Raw genomic sequence first — 20,488 nt, 5'->3', positions numbered from 1 at the left:
CGAACTAATAGAAAAGATAAATGTTTTGCCGTTGTTTTTTGTCGCTATATTTCGACTGGCATCTTTGACGTACCTTTTGTTACCATGTTACAAGCGTCAAAAATGCAAACTTGGATTCTTTTCTGGCCCCGGAGTTGGGAAGTTGGTGTAAATTTTGCCGGGATAGGCCATCAACATCAGTTCTTTGCATGTTTCATAATATTTTGTTCATTTCCACTAACTTTATTTTTTACTTTCTATTTATTTTTGTTATTGTTATTATGGAGGAAAGTACTCGTCACGATCAAGACCCTTGTGGAAGTGATGACAGCGAATCTACCACCGAGGTTTTGTCCTGCAGCAGCGACTCTGACACAGAGGAAAAGAATTGGGCGCCGGTTGTCGCCGAAAATTTAATTAACCCTCGTTCTCCCCTTTATAACCCCACCCTAGTTCTACATCTGAGTTCGGTAGTACAAAAATATGCCTCGGGTTTCATAGGACAAGTTCATTAATTAATTTCGACACATTTTACAGGACGACGCTTCTGTGGGTACCGGTGATACGGCGAGATTAGACGCATCTGCCCCAAGGTATCTAAATCTTGAGACATATTGCAAGGCTGTCAAAGACCCAACACAAGAGCCTGATACCACTTTCGAGCTTAAAACGACAATATTAACAAAAAAGAGGAACATTCCAATGATATCTTTGCCCTCTTCTTCGTCATCTGCCTCGCCATCCCAACCGCAGCAACAGCAACAAGTGTTTCCAATCCCTGGTCGCCGCTTCCTCCCTCACCAGATGCCCGTTTACGCCCCACGGATAGAGCCACCAGATACAATAAAGGTCATGGCCACAGTAGAAGGCCCCCTGTCTGGCTTAAGGGTGGCGATGGAGGGAAAGAAACGAATTAAGGTTGGTGAGCTTATCAGCAGAAAAAATGATACTTATTATATTTGCATAATAATTACTGTAACTAGATGATCTTATAAAATTTCGACTTGAAGGTCTGGACAAGAAGAGATGCTGGAATTCGTGGCTATTTTACCGGTTTCATTGAAGCTTTTGATAAACATTGGAATCTTGCATTGAGCGACGTGGATGAAGTATTTTGTAGGAGAAGAAGGACAAAGTCTGTCATTGAATTTAATAATTGTTAGTGAAATTGAAATTATTGACGCTAATATAGAGTAATTATGTATGCTTTTGTTACTCACTTATATACTCAGTTCGCTCTCTCTCAAAATTTAGATTCTAATCAGAAATATAAACCTGAGTTACGTCAACCAGACCCGATAGTTACCTCTTCACAAAGGCGATCTCGTTCACCAACAAAGCCGTGTAAACCAGTACCTACAACTAGTCCTACCAAAAAATCTAAGCGAATCGCAGCCAGATCGAGGTCCCAGACTAGTAGACATGTAATGGAAGCTGACTCTTCGGAAGATTTGGTGACTTGGTGTAGACATAAAATGAGAAATCTCTCCTTAAGTAATGGTAAGCATACTTATTGTTTGGAAAAGTAAAATTAAGAGAAGCATTTCACCATCAAAAATATTTTTTTAATTGTAGAAAAATCTAAGAAAGCACCATCATCCGTGTGCCCAATATCAACTCCCATCCACACAAAATCCTTTCTACAAAAGCACAGTGTCACACGTTTTACCCAACCTATCCGAGATGCAAATGGATTTGTGGTTATTGGGGTGACACAAAAAATGGAAATTGTGGAGCGACACGTCAGCCAGTTATTCGTTATGGGAAATGATATCGTGATGGTGGAAACAATGCAGTGAAAGAGAGAAAATAAAGGTGTGTACGAAATAATTTCATTGACATATCGTATATCTCTTTTTGGTAATAACCACGGCATCTATTTTAAGGGACGAAAGAACCTCTCGATGAAACCAACTTATCGAGCTCAGCGCAACCACTCACGCTGTAGCATCACTCTGCAGTGAATGAGGGCAGATTTGCGGCCGGCGGTTATTGTGGTATCATCCTTTTCCTTTATAAAGGAGACACTTCAGAGGAGGATGCTGATGAGAGAGTGAAAACCACTGCGACTAATTTATCATCTCTCATCCCCGAGTAGTCCAGGTAGAATGGAGAAACTCCTCTCCTCCAGACCAGAAGGGAACCCTTCTCCAACTTGTTCTACCAGCACTACCACTACTTTTGGAATTGGAGAAAGTACAGTAAAATGACTGAGTGAGTGAGCAGCTGCAAGAGCGGAGAAAGGAAAAGGACTTTCCTTTCTGGAGCGGGCATCGTATCCCTCCTTCCGTCAGTTGCACCCGGGATCTCACTCAACTCACTCTCTTTCTCTCGTATACTCCGAGAAATGAGACTGGCCTCCCACCCACCATCACATCACGACATCATCTAACATCTGCTCTCGACAACCCAAAGAGATTTACAACTCCTTCATTCACTTGACCTGCCGCTCTTTCTATATTCTACCCCATTTTGTGACAGTTTTGTTTCAAGTCAAATAAGAAGAGTACAAGAGGAACTTACTATCAATCCCCACCTATCTCCGAGTCGATTCTCGGGTGGAGAAAAATCTGACAAATTTTAACGAAACTAATTAAAAGGCGCAACTCGTACATAGCCAAACCTATTTTCAATACTCATTGTATTTATTAAAGATCCTTCATCATTTAACAAAGGGGGATCCACCATTTAAATATCTAAATACTACCATCTCAAACCGAACTGGTAAGCACGAATTCTATACTTTTACATACATGTGTATATGCATGCACTTACATAAATATTTCCGATAACATGTAACATTCATGATTCATCTCTCCCTCTCTACAAGCTCTCTCCGTCAGTGTGTTACGTTTAGCGTTTGTTGTCGTTCTTTCAGACGGATTAGATTAGATGATATCATCAGTCATCATCCGTGCGGAGTTAGTTTGCATATATGTACGTACATATGTAGCACCATAAGCATATTCAAAGTAAGGCATGAGAATATAAATGAAGTTGACACAGCTTTTTTGAGCCAAGCCAACAGTTGTTGCTTGTTTTTGCTGCGAGACGAGCACCAGAGCTTCGACACGATAATAATTCATTGGGGACAGGTGCAGTTGTGCTAACACTTATATACGGAATTACGGACGGATTGTGTGTTGTGGGGAAGACGAGACTTGAGACAAATTATCTCTGCTCACCTGCTTTCTTCTCTTCTCTTTGCTATTATTATATATAGATTTAGGTGGGTTGGTGTGCTGGTAACCTTCACTCTCCAACACCAGGGTCGGTGATGTGATGTATGTCAAGTCGTATAGTCGTCATCGTCAGGTGTTAGGACGCTTCTTTTTTTAGTAAGAAGGAACAAGATCTTGTCCAGAGAACGGGCATGGAGAACGCGCAAATGAAAATATTTTCTTTACCTACTTAGTTTGCTAACAACGTCTCACTTTGTACTTTGATTTTGCAACAACATAGTTCAGTCAGATCCAACCGAAACGGCGTCAAATTATGTAATATCTGACTAAAACTGGTAGGAACCCAGATGGAAGACAACATTATCGCAATACTTCCCATATCTCTCTGACATTGATGTTGCATCTCTTGACACGAAGCACATGTGCAGATGTTAAGTTTCCTATTTTGAGATATTTCCTATTTTCCTCCGTTCATCATTCTCTTTGTCTCATGTCACAAATCACAATTACCCTTTTTCACATTTGTTTAGTTGTTCCTTATCTGGCATAAATACCCGGTTTTCTTGTGCCCCGATATTCGGTCCTGTCTCAATTTTCCCGTAAATTCTCCCCTCTGCCCTGATGTCTTGTTCATCTTCTCATTAACCATATGGATTCATCCATCTACCTCCTATACGCTTTAGTATTGCGTACCGTGGCGCAAAATAATCCTTCCTTGTTCCACCCATAGTGTGGCACCCTGCCAAAGACATTGTGCTTCTCAATGGATCCCACATGGCATATATACATTTACATAAGTATATACATATGCAATATATCGTATCGTATATCCTTGCAGAGTTTGTCCGTCGTCGTCATTTGCATGTTCCATTTGTTCCTGGCACAAATCGCCCCCATCTGTTTCTTCCTCAAGCTGTCGTTGTCTTCGTTTTCCTCCTCCTCCTCTTCGAAAACATAAACTAGGACCGAAACTATTTGGCTATGACGAAAGGAAATAAAATGCAGGCGGACAGAGTGCAGAAGAGAAAAGGGAAAGCACACGCTAATGGGCAATACGTATATTTTATGTACATATACACACACATTATTTATATGCATGTATATGTATGTCCTCATCCCTACTACAAACATAAATATATATGTACATCACCTAGCCTTCTTAATATTGATTGATTCCTAATGGGTCAGATCGATTATTGACGATGCATAATTGGTAATTGCTTCACCACTACTATCAAGATGGAAAGCATAGTTTGATGACCTCAACATGCACACGTGTAGATATTTATGTGTATGTGTAAAAGGAAAGCAACTATTTAAGCCATTTATGTGTACATAAAAGTTCACTTCCATTATCATTGATTCATCCTGATCAGATCGCAACAACCTTTAATTGCCAATCGGAAGCTACCAGCTGAAGTCCCACGTTTCACGAGAAATCATCCTTAATTTAGTATTCGTACCTTCATTTATTATTACCACAGCGATAGAAAGGACTCGGCGAAGGTGTAAGGTTACAACAACTCTGTGTATTCTACGCCGCACAGCCACACGACGACGATTATAATACATGCATACGACCCTTCTTGATATTCTGCTTCTTTGTGCACATTTTTGTTATGTTATTTGTTACCGAGTACTCGCGCACACAAAGAGTGAGAAAAGCTTGATGAAAAGGTCGCCGTGTGTTGCCTTACGTACATACTCTTTTCAGAAAAAAATGCTTTATCTGAATATCCATGATCACAATTACATTTGCACATGAAAAGTGAATAGCTGCAACAGCCATGCTCTCTCTTGGAGGACTTTTAATAAGAAAAAGAAGGACTTTATGAAAGCCAAACTAAATCGATGGGTACACACTTGCATTGTTGTCGGAAGACGAAACGCAACAGAAACAGCACACCTGTCTCAGGTGGTTTGGTGTGTGTCCCATCATCATGTAGCAGTTGGCAGACCTCTCTCCTCTAATTATATGTAGTCGCGTAGTGGCAGTTGAGCTATGGTTAGTTTTTACTTGATGATGCATTTGTGGTTTAGTTTGGGTTATGTAGTTTGCAAAGTATGGTTGTATGTATGTACCGATGATGACCGTCCAAAAAAGAAAGGATGGATAAGCTAAACACATTTGCCACCTGGATCAACTATAAGGCCGGACTGTCATAACTTCCACTGTATGCCTGCTTGCTAATTGTTGCTTTGTTGCAATATAGAATTACGTAACCTTTCTCATATTTTTGATTAAGACCAAGAATTATTTGCATGGAATTGATTATTTTTTGACGATCTGCTATATCAATCCAAGGTGGTAATGTATAGTTGAACAAAATTGACCTTTTAATGGATTCCGATCTCTCACACCCATTATTAGCCCATCTCGCATCATCATAATATGCATATAGGTTCAATCCATCTGGGAAAGGTGGTTGAGACAGATGTGCATTCAGCCTCGCAAAACCAAACCAAACCACAAGTGTGCATGTACGGTATTCAAAATCCAATCCAGACGTCATGTTTATATACATATATACCGATATATTTCACCCCTGGCATAAATTCCATACCACCACCTCACCCAGACCAGCTTTGATTACAATTAACTTGGCATAATTCTACCAAGGAAATCCCATTTTCGAGGAATAAATAAAATGGCACACAATTTATGTATATTTATTGTTAATAATTTATCAAGTACGAAAAATATCTTGAAACTCTACTCGACATTTGCTACCACATTATTATAATTGCTCTTCTCTATCTCTCAAAAATACCACCTGATATTGTAATAAAGGAAATGACGAATAAAGTTTTACATTTCAAAGGGTTGGATTTCAATAAGTAATAAAGCACCCCAAAAAATAAGGCACCCTTTCTTCACTCTTTTAAACTCTAATGATTCATGATGAGACGAACAAGCAGAAGTTTACTCACTACATGCATAAGTCGCACATCTGTTACACAAAGAACAAACAAGTCCCCTTCAATTCCACGCACTTCCTTATTTTCTTCCGCATTCGTTTACTACGAACGATGAGCACAAGCCACGAGTGAACATACACAAGGAAACCCACCCTTTCTTCGCCTGCTGCTGCTGCTGGAAAGGTATGACACAAGTCGGAAGTAGAAGAAAAAGGGTGAGAATAGAACAGCTATTTATATTTGGAAGCATGGGAAGAAGATGCAAAGAGATAAAGTCTTCTTTCGCGTGCTTGCATTTTTGGGGAATCCCTTCTCCTCCTCTCCAACAAGACAAGATGTCACGACATTTGGCCAGGCAGGGCAAGGAACCAAGCAACAACCCCAACCCTCACCTTGGATAATACCGCTAAGGGTCTCCTTTCTTCCCTTGCTCCTATTATTACACAGTTTAGTTTAGCATAGCGCAGTTCTACATCATCGAATGTAACATGAACCCATAATGTTTCGCGGAGGGTCGCAGACCGATGTCGAGATGATGATGAACTAACTCAACTTGAAAGCGAGTCAAAAAGAAGTAAATACTTCCGAGTTCCGATCTAACTCAGTCGTCAAAGGGGCAGATGAGATGGCCAACCAACCAACCAACTGGTGGTGTGTGTGGTAAAAGGAAAAAGGTGTCCATCTGCACTTTTCATTCTTCTCCCTTCATCCAAATTCCTGCTGGTACTGCTTCTTCTGTATTTACCACCTTTACAGAGTAATGGACGAGTTGAGCGTAAAATTCTACCGGCGAGGGTAGTACGTATAGAAGAAAGAAAATATGCGGGCATTATCAGAGTGAAGAATTCATACATGCATCTCCACCGCGTTTCCTAGGAGGAGCACTTCTAACGATGCAATCGCTCTTTCGTCAAATTATACACACACCTCCCTGACTTCCTTCTTTTCGGCTCTTATTGTACATACCCCAGGATCCACCTATTAAAAATGTTGTACAATATGCAACTATGTATGTATGCATATACTGAACTGAATTCTGCCTGGATAACTGCATGCCATGCCACCCTTTCTTTCACTCTCTTTCTTTTCATTTCATTGATGCGAGCAATGATCCACAACTCGGATCCACATGGCTTTTGCCCTATTCGCTATTAACACATACCTACGTACAGCATCCCACATGCGAGAGAACAAAATGTGGACGAGGACGGAGGAGAGATGAGAATATGGGAGAATCAGCAGCACAGCAGAGCAGCGGTGCAGTAGTAGTCTCGTCGTGTTGGTATTTGGCGTGTGAGTGAGAGCCACTTCATTTTTATTCCATTCTCTCTCTCCAGCATTTGGCATCAACATCACACAATTCTCATCCAGCTGTCTCATGTTGCCTCTTTAAGTCCCTTTCACTCCGTCTCTCTCTCTGTCTCTGTCCTTCTTTACATAATATTCCTTTCCCTTCTCCTTCCTTAGACTCTCTTTCCCTTGTGTGTGCTCCCTTAATTAAGATCAAAGAAAAGACAAAACATAAAGGATTGACAGCTCTCTCTTTCTCTCTCTTTTTGGATCGATCATCTTAACGTAAAGAAAATACAGCAAGAAATAATACACGACTTCAAAGAGTTTCCAAAGAACAACTGGCTACTACTGTACTTTTACTTACTTAATTTAGCTTAAAGAGTTAATTAATAATACCAAAATGGTTGCGGGGGTTCGACAAGAAAAGTGATCATCAAAGAATCCCGGCTAAAAGAACAACGAAAAGTCGTTTTGTTTTAATATACTTTGTGTCAGTTTGTAAGAAGAAGACGAGTTTTAAAATGATGAAGTCTCGACTTCTAGGCGGTGTTATCATGGAAGGGAAGCAGCAGCAAATTATCAAAGAGGAGTCACATTCACCCAGCTCGCCAAGAACGACGACACCCACGCCTCCAACCCCCCAGCAAATTGTCCCCTCCGGGAAAGAAAATAGGATTGGGAGTCGAGACAACGGCATCAGTGGGAGCAGGGCGTTGACGACTTCGCCAGCTTTAAATACATCAACCACCACCACGGTCACAGCCCCCAATTCTGGAACCGCGTCGGGTCATCAACAACACGGAAATCTTACAAACTCTGAAATCCTGACGAGATCCAGGTCAAAAGGTGAGTCAATTATTTGTGAAATTCTCAACAATTCAACTTTTTGAAAAACATTTTTATTTGCACATTATTCAAATTTATAACAACATTTTTCATTTTACACAAACAAAATATTCATCAGACAGCAAGTGTATGCATGCACATTTACGCGTTACTCTATTGTTGTATTAGTTTTGCGAGAACTTGAGTTTGGTATAATTGTATAGGTGTTTCGTTATAACCTCTTTCCATGTGTTCCTGAATTAAGAAGAGAGTTTGTATGATCTGGTAATTTGATGCTGCTGCTGGTCTGGTTTTGGGTCTGTTTCTGCCTTATTGTGCATCCAACCCATGAATCCAAACTTGGAGATAGTGTATGTATATACACAGTGTAATAATAAGTAATACAATAATGCAGCATAAATGTGGATTGGATGGATCTGCCAGGCTGCCTTCAAAAGCAATCTGTTTTGCATTACTGATTTCTCACGAGAGAGGAGAGAAGAAGAGCAAGCCCTCTTTGATCCAATCCACTCGTTGTGAGAGTATTGATATGATAAGCACTCATCTGCTATTCCCATCATCATCCTTACTTAATTCTGGCCCGTGTGGAACTGTTTATTTTTTTCTCACGGAAAGCAGCAGTCACACTGGATCGTCCACATGACCACACCCACATGCATACTTGTGATGCACAATGAGCATCATATGCATTCTGCTTTCTAATTGTTGAACCCTTTGCATGGAAGCAACCATAAAGATGCAAACTCTTCAACCATCCTCCTCAGCGAGCTTTCTTTTGCACATGCAGGCATCCATCAATAATATTTCCTTAAAACCCGGAAAATCTCGTATATTTCTGGATTGGATATTACAAGAATTATGGGCGTATGTTTGCCCCGTGTGGCCTGGCTTGGCGTATAAGAGTGAGAGAGAAAAAGACCAGATGTGACCAAGCCAAGCCACACTTCGCATCAGAGAGAGAGGCGAGTTTAGTAAAAATAGGTTGTGTTGTAAAGAGGAACATGTGTTGCGCTTCTTCTTCGACTTCTTCTTCTTCTGCACTTTCTGCAAACACTCACAATCTGTCAGCAGCAAAAACATCGCAGCAGCAGCAGCAACGGAACACACGCTTCGGAATTTATCTCCAATGAGAGAAACATATCTTGAACCAGACTGCACTTTATGTCATTCACTTCTTCTTCTTTCGCTGTTCTGTTGTTTCTTATCAAAAAGACAGACAAACTGCATAAAATAGCAGCAGCAGAGACAACATGCTGCTTAACATGAACGGGGAGAAATTTGAGGACATACATAACGTTTCATACATAGTTGCACCCGTTGAGGGGAAGAAACCAAAATCTAAAAGAGATTCTTATCTATCCATCATCATCTTATCTTGATTTAACCTATGGATAAGGTTCAGAGAATGATTTGTTCCCTCGAGCAAAGGGGTGAAGATCGAGCCGGAGAGAGAAACACGGCAAAGAAAAGATTCCTTAATGTGTGTGTAATGAGGCGTAGATTTACGTAAAGGTCAAATGAATGCATGCGTTCATATGTGTGAACATGAATGGAAGTTCTAGTTGTTTATATTTTGTACCGAATTCTAAAATTTCCAAATTCTCAAACGAATAATAAGGATACAAACTATTTGAATTATTTCTTGTCTGCATAAAAAAGTTTACTTGGATGTAAATTGCATCTCTCTCGCACACACCCACCCACACAGCACAGGTCTTTGTTGGGTTATTGTCTGTCTGTCATTCTCATGTTTGGTCAGTCAATCTCATTCCCTGGTTCGGCCCAACTTCCTCCTCCAGACCATGCTACCCTTCTTGCTTGGTCTCCCTGGATAGATCTCTGGCCTGTTCTGGATTGAATATGTGTGTGTGTCCCAAGCAGATAGATATTCGAGAGGGTGGCAGGAGAGTCGTGCTTGCACCATAAAGAGTGGGATCAAGTGGGTCTTCTCTTCAAAAAGCTTGGTCTGTTTTTGGCATTTCGCGATATCACGCACTTATCACTTGCACCAGCACATCTCTCCAGAGAGAGAGAGAGAGAGAAGAACTGTAATCACGTCGATGTCGTCCTTGTCGTCTTCCATTCCTCCAGAAGAAGACGAAGACGGTCTTCTGCTGGTGCTCTGCCTTTCGTGATAACACACACGCCACTTCTTAATATTACTTTTCACTCTCTCTCTCTCTCTCTACAAGTATTTGTCAAACATTTGCATTTTAATTCAAAGTCACCTTTTACCATCGTCACCACCTGCATCTTGCCTAATGCTGACTTATGTGTGTGTGTGTCTGAGGATACGGTGGCAGCAGCTTTCACCAAACAACGCAGTATTGAACTGATGGAGAAAGCCCACCTGGGGACAAGTTCTCGTTATACGAGGATTCTCTACAACTCCTGCATTTGACGCTTCTTCCTTCATTTCCCAAATGTTTGTTAAGACTTTTTCCTCTCTCTCTCACTCACTCACACATTCTCACTTTCTCTCTGCGTCATTCGCTATGCTTATGCAATGAGTGTAATTATTATTATTTGCATTGCATTATCAACAACTGATTGAAATGAGCACTTGGAGTAAAAGTCCTCAGAAAAGAGAAATCAGCGAGAGAAAGCAGGAAGAAAGAAACTGCACACAACAAAACTTGGCAGAAAGAGCAGCACCAAATAATTAATTTTGGCACAATATTGGTGGTGAAGGAGGACAGCGACGGACATCTCACCAATAATCAAGCAAAGAAAGGAGTCTGTCCTCATTTAATTAGTTTGTTTAACTCGAAATTTAATTATTGTCAGCTAGACGAATCGTTGTATTGGTGTAGTCAAGTAAAAGCTGTTCTCCTCTCTCCACATTTTACATAATTTACATGAAACGAAAGAACCATTGTCATGATTGTTGTATTTATAGTTTGTCATTCGTGGTGTATGTATGTACTGGTAAAAAGTTGTCTGGTGCTGTCATCTCATCTCACCACTCTTGTGTTGTGTTGTTATTATTATTATTTCTTCTATGCCATGTATTCTTGTGTAGTGTTATTATTGTGTACCCAGCATTGGGTCTGACATGAACTTGAAACGTCGTCATCCTCCTTGAAATAATACACAAGAAGCCCTCGTACAAAAGCTGGGACACATGGGCGTCTCGCGGTTTTTGAAAATCACAGAGAATTAGAATCTATCCAAATACATATGCACATACATACCTGCACTAAACCAATCCGAATCTGCAACCACAACCAGAGGAACCAGCCCCACTACCTGTAGTCTTCTCACTCTGGACGCGATCGTACGTGGTAAAGTAAATTTGTGTGCCCGTCACTTGCACCACTTCTGCCGGTGACGGCTGGGGACGGGGAGAAAGTTGGACGTTGTGCTCAAGAGTTAAGAGGCTCGCCGTGTCACCAGCAGAGCAGAGACCGGGTCGGACTAGCTGAGAGCATAATGCATATCTTACATGCTGCATATGTACATCTGTGCCACCTCAAAAACCACCCTCTGCTTTCTCCATGTTCATGCTTTCCAGTTAACCCCGCATGCCAATGGATGTATGCATGCATGCATGTATGTAGGTGTGTTCATATTATAATAACGTGACAATTTTTAGCAGGAAAGGAGTAGGAGTGGGAGCAGAAGCAGTTTAATTATTCTGAGGTGTTCTCCTAATGTAAGTGAGAAAAAGGTGTAAGTAGTGTCTCAAACGAGATGAGATGGGCACATCTGGCATTTCCCACAAAAAAGTACTTTCACCTCATTGCCACCTCAGGGAAGCAAGGAAGGAAAGTCTTGTTAGCGTCTTATTCTTCATTTCAACGCGACGACCAAGAAATAGTTGAACATCGCTCCTTCGCTCACAACGAGACTGTGCACTATGAGCTGATGAGATGAGCAGGAAAGAAGAAGGCTTTGTCAAAGAAAGTGGAAATTGTGTGGAAAAATTGTTCTTTACGTCGAAATCGTCTGCTCGACTAAATAATAAAGGTGTCTCATCAAGTCTCTCGTCTCACCTTCTTTATGCCAAACTGAATTTTTATGCGTTAAGTGGCAGAGTCCTTATCCTAATTGCATTATGAAATGGTGAAGGGTGCATGCCCACATATTTTTTTACACGTGTTGTAAAAAAACATTTCCCATGTCTCGTAGTCATTAATGGTGCGGTGTGATGGTGGTATTACTATTGGGGCCACATCTGGCCGTGTGGAAAATGAGGCTCGCTGCCTGGGTCGTCTGGTGGGGAAGGATTACGACGACGACGACGACGACGAGGAGGAGGAAAGTAAAGCTTATAAAGACGGCCGGCTGCTGCTGCTGGGTGAAGTGGTTCTGGGAGTTGGGAGCGTTCTTCTCAGCTGCTGCTCCTGCACCCGATGCCTCCCTCCCTGCCAGCCATGTATGCTTTCTCCAAATCAAAAACTGAGGAAAATCTTGAGAGAAGGAAAGTCTGTCCCAATCATAAAATGTGTGTGGCAGGGTGGAGCTCCCCACATTTGTGTCATAGCTAGCTATCCCCCAAATTAATTTCAGTTCAACCAATAATTCCCACACGGTGTGGAAGTAAATGGATTGGATGTAGAGAAAGTGGGCAGGTGTCAGAAGGACGAGAAAACATCACACTCGTGATTCTCCTACGTCGTCTTCCCTTCTGCTTTGCTCCTCACTTTGGCCGGTCGTCCTTACTGCTTTGGGTGGTTATGGATTCATTCGTTTTGTGTTCTCTTCTGTCCCAGTCGAAATTATCACTTGAGAAATTTAATGACAAAGTGGGAGTATTGTGATGACTGTGGGATATGTATGTGTGTATTTATATGTGTACGAACGTACGGCATAGAATGGAATAGAAAGTAAGTAAAGGTGTCCACTTTCCCACGGATGGAATAAGCAGGAGGAGCAGTTGTAGCATGGTTTCTTGAATGATGTCGATGCTTGGTTTGTGTGTATATTCCTGTGCTGTGCTCATCACTTATATTTTCATTTGTTTGCCCCTCCAGGCAGGGCACATTATAATGCCTTCTAAGATAGCGATGGGCTGGTGAGGAGGTGAGGTGTACATGCTCCAGTATGTGGTAGTAATAGTTGGTTGAATGAGCATCCATCCAGTTTGGGGAATAGTTAAGGCACTGACAAGTCCACACCCTCACTTTTGCAACTTTCTCCTTGAACACCCCCAAACTTTCTCTCTCTCTGTGCCTCCTGCAGGCTGTATGATTATGCGGGTATTTGTTTTCCCCATTTTTGTTCGCTGTCGGCAGCAGTCCTTCTTTCTTTCCTTCCTTCTGTCGCCTCCACACTACTGCTATTCAACATCTGGTTAAAACTTTCTCTTGGCCGATGTGCGATGGGACCAACACCACCTGCGACCATCATCCATCCATCCAATCCACTGCACTCACTAGTACTCCCAGCAGCAGCAGAAGTAATCCTTCTCCTTTTCTCCGATGAGATTAGTCTCAATTTGCCCCCGAATGAATAAAAGTACAAAACTTTCTCTCATCTCATCGCTCTCCTTCCTTCTCTCGCTTTCTTTCGGTCGTCGTTTCTTTCTACTTTCACAATCACAACCAACACCTTTCCTTCTTCTTTTCACAAAAGACATCGCCTCATCCTAACCATCTCCTACGCATTCTTGTACGTAACGTGATTGAGGAAGAGAGATGAAATCCATCAAAAAAACTAAATTGATCGGTGTACGATAAAACTGACATGTCTTTTCTTCTTTATTCAATTCCATTCTGCTCAGTGTATATGCTAGCGTCTACTCATTCATTTGTCACCATACCACAAAATGCAGATCAGATTTCTAATCATAAATCACTTGCTTTTGTTGTATAATACTTATAAAACTTAGGCGTGTATTATTTTCTTGTGCATATGTGAATATGTACACTGAATAGAATAGGATCTCAACCAGAGGTCCCACTTTCTATGTATATTTTTCTTTCTTTGTCCACTAGTCCATGATCAGCAGAGCACACCACCTGGGCTGTGATGTGAATATGAATAATGACAAAAAAAGTGAGATTGTTTTCTATCGTCCTTCCACTTCAATATTGGGAATCGATTAAGAGGGGCAGTTTTAGAGAAAAGAAATGATTGATAGTAAACCATTTCCTTGTTGTATCGGGGGTCACATGCAGAAGAGAGAAAGCTCTCAAATAAATCTGGGAAAGGCTGAAACAACACCAAGCAGCAGCATCTGCGGATAATGGGAAACTTGAAACAATCATGAACATGTGTGGCTTATTGGCTTGCTTATTTGTGTGCACATACATATGTACACATGGATATGCACACACACACATACGTAAATACATTTCGAAAGGCAATTAGTTTTTGTTTTTCGTTTCATAAATTGTGCAACATCAGATTTTGGTTTACATGTTTTTACATAATGTTCATGTACGCGTAGACATGTAAGTACATGTGTGACTGTACAGAAGGATATTGCCATTTTGCAAGTATTATTAGTTTGTCCATAAGTAACTACGGTAGCCTCGCTGGCACGTGTGTTTGTGCAAGTGACAACTAATTAAAGTTCCAAAGTCAAACTATCGCATAGTACACATAATACAGTGACGTTGTTTGAAGTGGGAAAGCTTTTGATCTCATTCTCGGATGACTTTGATCCCAATTGGATTTGAATTGTGTGATTTCATAATTTCATGTGACTTTGTTCCACGTTCGGTCCATTTAGTTCCAGGTAAACGCAGTGGTACATAAATAAGTACAGATATGTGGGATTGATGGGTGGGTGTGTAATTTAGTAGTTTGTGTGCAAAAGGAATGTCAATCAGAGGAAATGTTCAAAGGAATAATGACACAACCATTTTATTAACTGATGTTTCTAATAAAGAGAGAAATAGTAATTTGAAGTCGTCTCAGTTTATAAAATGCTATTTTTAACACGCAAGGTATTTCGTAATTCCAGTCCACAGCAGCGTTTTTTATGTGGTCTGAATTTTAACTGGGTTGTGCATGTACTTTTATTTACGCATAAAAATCTGTAAAGTTTGTTTGCAGAGTTGAGCAATTTTGGGAACACAAGGACTTGTTGTATTTTGTATTCCTCATAGTTTAGCAATAATGAAGGGAGGATTGCAATGTGATTGTCTTGTGGTCTGCCCTATAACGTTCTTATGGCGGATATTCATCTGTCACCAGCAGCAGCAGCCCTCATCTGTTTCTGTTGGGTCGGAGGGAAGACAATGTGAAATTGATGACCACCTTTTCACCACCAACTGCTTCCCTCTTTTTTGGGGTCACCACCAATTGTCCTGTACAAAGTATGATTGTATTTATATGATCAAATCAAGGCTGATGCGTGTGCAGATGTACATAAATTTACGTCAGTGCTATTTCAAATTAAAAATGAACACGATGATTTAAATTGTCGTCAAGTTTTTATCTGGAATATGGCAAAAAAATGTGCATTGCATTTTACACCTTAATTGATTTCGGATTATCTAAGTTAAGGGTGCCAAACTGTCCTTATATCCCATAAAGGATTGACAGAATCTAATTTCAGTGCGGGCACAGACTGGGACTGGCTATGTAAATATTTGCATATATTGCATTATGTATTTAGTTGTCATAAAAGCGTATTTAAAAAAATGTTGCATCTTGTTACGATAAATTTTAAATGGGACTGCATAAAGTTTCACATGTGCAATACTTACTAGATATATTTAAAATATATGTAGTTTTGGCAACAATTTTAATTTTTCTGTCTCACTCGAGGCTTAATATATAAAGCCAGCAGGTGTCTCAACATCCTGCCACATTATATACCGCCTCCCGTATTCCTCTGCCTGGTTTGTAGCTCCAATTCCAGGAAAGTGAAAGCAGTAAAGTATACGCGAAAGTCTGGTCGCATCTGGTAAAAGCACAACTCTCTTCTTTCCTTCCTCCCCAACAGAACCACATGTCCAACCTGCACCTCCTCTTCCACCTTTATTAATTTGATTCGTAACATAATTTTGCAACATTTGTTGGCGGGGAAGTTGAGACTGCATAATCCAATCCAGAGAAATAAGCAATAAGTTATTTGCTGTTTCCAATAATCTCGAGTTGGAAAAGTAGAGAGAGAGAGGAGATGTCTAATTGGGAGCAGATGTTGTTTTTACTACTATGTCCAATCCCTACATATTCTTCAGCACCTTCTGCCTGCTCAAACAACCCACCAACCAATCCAACCACCCAAACCAGTCCAAAAGCAAAAGGTAGTTCATTTCATGAGAGAAAGAGCCAGAGCGAGAAAGTTTTACGATAAAAATAGGCTGCTGCGCTTTCTCCCGTGGTGAAAGTATACACATACCCAATTAATGAAAAGGGGCACAAACAGTGTGAAACGAAACCTTGTGACATGACGCTGTTGACGAATTCAAGTATTTTTTTACCTTTTTCTTAGGAATACCCAAGGAGCACATCCACTCTGGTCGTCATCGGAGTAGTGAGTCGCCCAAAGGGGGAGGAGGTCAGCACCACCATCATCATCACCACCGCAGAGACCGGTCTCAATCTCCCCTCATGGCCCAGACCAGTATGAATCTCTCCATTCCACGGTGGGGTTTTAATTTCTGCATATGCATCTACATATTTTCTTACAGTTTTTTGCAATTTTTTTTACAATGTTCATTATTAGTTCTTCATCAACACCAAATACAACGTTCCCCCAGAATAATCACATCCACTACTCCCCACATAGCACAACCCCCACACTTCTCAGCAATGGGAGGAGAACACCGACACCACCATCACAGCAACAACATCATCAACAAATTCATTCCGGGAGTAACAACTCTTTTAGTGCTGTAAGGACGCCACCGTCCTCATCAACGGTAGCTTCAGGCTCCTCCTCTTCTGGATCGTCATCCGGTGGTGGAAATAATCCTGGAAATTCTCGTCTTCTTATAAAAATTAAACGTTTTCTCGGAACTCTGCTTCATTTTGGGTCTGATATTTCTCCCGAAGTTGGTGACCGCGTGAGAACGCTTGTCTTCAGTTTAGTGGTGAGATAATTAAGTGTTATTTGAAGTGCATACTTCCTTAAAAAACATTGAAAAAAGCTTTAAAACATGTAATTTTTCCAGAGTGGTCATTTAAGCATAGAAGAATTTCACGGAGGTCTACAAGAAGTCACGTCGTTCCCACTGCGTCCTTTTGTCCTCCCATTTCTTCGTGCTCACCTTCCCCTCCTTCAACGGGAGGTTGGCTCATTAGCCCGTGGAGCAAAGGCAGTCTCCACCTTGGCATATATTACGACGCATGAAACTTCCATCATCGACCCTGCAGCTGGGGAACCTTGTGACATATTCCATTCAGAAGCATCAGACCTTTCATTGTCTGGAAATAATAATAAGAGAAAAGTGGACAGGTATTTATTTATCTATATGCTAAAATAATGAACAATGGAATACGCATAATATCTTAATATTTTATCGTAAAAATCCTTAAGGTTTCACGGGTTCAATTTTGTAATTTCAGTCTGTACGAGAATGGCGACTGTTCATCCGAGCATCAAGGTTACACAACCACCCCAAAACGACACCATGGGGGTAGCTCAAACAACTCTTCCTTTTTCTCCTCCCCACCAACTTCATTCTTCCCAGAACTGAGGGAATATTACGCCGCAGCCGCCGTTTCTTCTGCAGCATACGCCAACCTCCCACTTTCACTCACAAGTAATTTGTATAACCATCTTATTTAACATTGTCAAATACCTGATATGAATCTTCCCGTCTAGACTCATCGTCTTCTGGATCTCAAAATCATTCTCAACACCATTCAGACCCAGGTCCATCAACACCTCTCACGAACGGACTTTCTACTCCAAAACCGGCAGGGGAGGACGAATGGAAAAATATTCACACCATGCTCAATTGCATTCTATCAATGGTTGGTTATCTGAATACATAATATAAAGACAAGCCCCACGAGAATGTCGGTGCATAAATGGTTCGTTTCTAGGTGGAGAAGACGAAACGAGCTCTTGGTATTCTTCAAAGTCGTGCATCTGCAGATCTGGGCAATGGCGGTGACGCTTCAACCTGGTTACGCAGACCCGGCCCCCTCCTCTTAGATAATTCGGAAGAATTGAAACGAGTCGGTACATACCCACATCCAAAACATTTCAACATAACTTATATTTATATAATTGTTAATCAAAATAACAACCGTTTTATTTTTATTGAAAATTGAAAGTTGGTGAAATGATGGCTCAAGCATTCCGTAACACGGAGGATCGAGTAATCGAAGTGAAACGGAGAGCTGGTATGTAAGAGATATGCAGCAAGAATGGGAGGCGGAGAACTATTTATTTTCGGATTAGGTTGTTTTTGACCCCGCATGATAAAGATAAAGTAGTCGTGGGAAGGAAAGCAGTTGAGCAAATCTAACCGACACAACAAAGTGATGGTTGCAAGAGATAATATAATATTATGCGACCAGCACAAACCCTCATTTTCTTGCATTTCTCGTCTTCAAGGGATAGACAATCTGTCATTCCATAAAATTATGTTTCGTCAACTCAATTTATCTGATGCAAAAAATGTTTCTTCCCTCCATTGTAGAGGAAGCCGTTCAAGAGGTGAAACGCCAAGCACTTGCCGAGCTGAAACGTGCCGTAGCATCAGCCGAAGCACGGGCTTGTGAAGCCGTCGCATCGGAGAGGGCACGTTTAGAGAGGGTACTATTAGAGTCACGAGGGTTAGGACAGCCAACCACGTTGTCGTCATTGTCATCGTCGACATCATCGGTACCGGTAATACCACCGCCCCCTCCGGCGCAGACAGAAGCGGAGGTAATGCAATACAGATTAATCAACATCTAATAAAAAACAAACCTGAATAAAATTAGTATACATCTGTCCAGGCATGTTGGAACTGTGGACGCAAAGCCCATGAAACTTGTAGCGGTTGTAACACAGCTCGCTATTGTTCCTCGTTCTGCCAACATAAGGATTGGGAGAGTCATCATAGTGTTTGTAAATCGTCCACTGTCAATTCTTCAAGTGGTGGGGTCAACAACAGTAGCGGTGGTTCTAACTCGCCATTAACTGGGAATACGAACCATAATCACCCTTCACCTCCTGAGCAGCATAATGTTGGATCACGGTCACCCAGATCGAACCATAGTAGTAACTAAATAAATTGCCCATTTAATTTCTTAAAATGTACGTAGTCATATAGTCAGTCATCCATTTAATTTACCTATTTTAGTCATTGTTGTCTTAACTTTCACATTTAAAATATTTTTTCAAAGTAATTCAGCTTTAATTCAAGATACCATTTTGTTGGCCACCGAGTAGACTGATATCAATGTTCTGTTACCTTTGTTGCTTTAGTTTGGCGTGGTTATTAATTACCAGAATAATGAGTTGCCAAATATGTACACGACTATACAAAATATGTTTAATGCTAAAATTAAAATTATTATGACAAATTTTGGAGTGCTGTTTGAAGTATTATTGTGCTTAATTATATACAATGGATGTTATTACAATTTAATTCTGATACCTTGATTTATCATTGAGCTAATTAATATACCCAACAACAGAGTACGATACGGGTTTAATTTAATACTTTTCTTTTTTACTAGAAATATACATGTAGTATTTAGTAAATAAGTTGTTTAGTTAATTACTAGCTTAATTGAAGTAAAATGTGGTTATTAAATAAATAGTACGAATTCATGTATTGAGTTAAGGGTAACCTATGCCAAAGAATGTGTTAGTGACATTAAAAACTTATACATAATCCAGCGTACATACGTCCTTCTCCAATTTATTTCAATTTCCATACTACTAAATACTACAGACTACGCAAATTTAAGAAACCGTAGTTTTGCACCTCCAAAAATCTCTTCCCCAAGAAGAGCATTACAGAAATAAAGAAAGTCATATGCATTCAAATTCAGGGGCTACGGACGCCTACACATCAATTGCAGGGCCAAATTGCTATCTTTGGATCCTCCCAGGGATCCTCCACAAAAATGTCTACATTAACCAAGGAAAATACATGTCCTTTGCTAAATTGCGTTATTTCAACTCGGAAAAATTACATGTATGTTTATGACGGACTGATGCACTATGTTTTTAATATATACGCAGTATCATCACTTGCATGATACATATTGAAAGTTGTCCACCAACTCAAAGGAGTTGCATATCTGCCCAAAAGCGACAAATCTCCACCAGAACATTTCAATCTCGCAAAGATACATACAGTTGCGTTAGAGATGGTCCATTCTAATCTTGGAAATGAAAGGCATATAGTGTTTCCTACTAC

At 40.7% G+C, this 20,488-nt stretch overlaps 2 protein-coding genes across 4 annotated transcripts; both read left to right on the top strand.

The window, feature by feature from the left end:
* Nucleotides 1-146: 146 nt before the first annotated feature.
* On the top strand, nucleotides 147-19,966 carry LOC110843270 (protein CBFA2T1). 3 transcript variants are annotated; one of them, XM_035847924.1, is made up of 16 exons: nucleotides 147-444; nucleotides 517-897; nucleotides 990-1,137; nucleotides 1,234-1,479; nucleotides 1,555-1,794; nucleotides 1,866-2,703; nucleotides 7,917-8,219; nucleotides 16,612-16,765; nucleotides 16,846-17,212; nucleotides 17,294-17,577; nucleotides 17,688-17,884; nucleotides 17,947-18,098; nucleotides 18,171-18,309; nucleotides 18,405-18,473; nucleotides 18,773-19,002; nucleotides 19,074-19,966. In XM_035847924.1, exons 7-16 carry the CDS (start codon nucleotides 7,928-7,930, stop codon nucleotides 19,344-19,346), a joined length of 2,157 nt encoding a protein of 718 aa, XP_035703817.1. In that variant the 5' UTR covers nucleotides 147-444; nucleotides 517-897; nucleotides 990-1,137; nucleotides 1,234-1,479; nucleotides 1,555-1,794; nucleotides 1,866-2,703; nucleotides 7,917-7,927; the 3' UTR covers nucleotides 19,347-19,966. The 3 variants fall into 3 exon arrangements, with proteins under 3 accessions (XP_035703817.1, XP_035703816.1, XP_035703815.1); XM_035847923.1 differs by having other exon boundaries at nucleotides 147-449; XM_035847922.1 differs by lacking the exons at nucleotides 147-444; nucleotides 517-897; nucleotides 990-1,137; ... (1 more) ...; nucleotides 1,555-1,794; nucleotides 1,866-2,703 and having other exon boundaries at nucleotides 7,093-8,219.
* On the top strand, nucleotides 261-1,778 carry LOC110844447 (U7 snRNA-associated Sm-like protein LSm11). Its single transcript, XM_035847149.1, has 5 exons — nucleotides 261-449; nucleotides 517-897; nucleotides 990-1,088; nucleotides 1,212-1,479; nucleotides 1,555-1,778. Exons 1-5 carry the CDS (start codon nucleotides 261-263, stop codon nucleotides 1,776-1,778), a joined length of 1,161 nt encoding a protein of 386 aa, XP_035703042.1.
* Nucleotides 19,967-20,488: the final 522 nt, after the last annotated feature.

The sequence above is a fragment of the Folsomia candida genome, unplaced genomic scaffold, assembly GCF_002217175.1.
Source record: "Folsomia candida strain VU population unplaced genomic scaffold, ASM221717v1 Fcan01_Sc002, whole genome shotgun sequence".
Classification (NCBI taxonomy): Eukaryota; Metazoa; Arthropoda; class Collembola; order Entomobryomorpha; family Isotomidae; genus Folsomia; species Folsomia candida.
This window is presented reverse-complemented; position numbering and strand designations above follow the sequence as displayed.

What these genes read in the sequence shown, in the direction of transcription:
- LOC110843270 (XM_035847922.1), top strand. Translation starts at nt 7,895, where the DNA reads ATGATGAAGTCTCGACTTCTAGGCGGTGTTATCATGGAAGGGAAGCAG. An exon ending in ATGAATCTCTCCATTCCACG is followed by an intron (nt 16,766 to 16,845) that starts GTGGGGTTTTAA and finishes GTTCATTATTAG; the next exon opens with TTCTTCATCAACACCAAATA. An exon ending in TCAATTGCATTCTATCAATG is followed by an intron (nt 18,099 to 18,170) that starts GTTGGTTATCTG and finishes GTTCGTTTCTAG; the next exon opens with GTGGAGAAGACGAAACGAGC.
- LOC110844447 (XM_035847149.1), top strand. Translation starts at nt 261, where the DNA reads ATGGAGGAAAGTACTCGTCACGATCAAGACCCTTGTGGAAGTGATGAC. An exon ending in TAGTTCTACATCTGAGTTCG is followed by an intron (nt 450 to 516) that starts GTAGTACAAAAA and finishes CACATTTTACAG; the next exon opens with GACGACGCTTCTGTGGGTAC. An exon ending in AGGGAAAGAAACGAATTAAG is followed by an intron (nt 898 to 989) that starts GTTGGTGAGCTT and finishes TTCGACTTGAAG; the next exon opens with GTCTGGACAAGAAGAGATGC.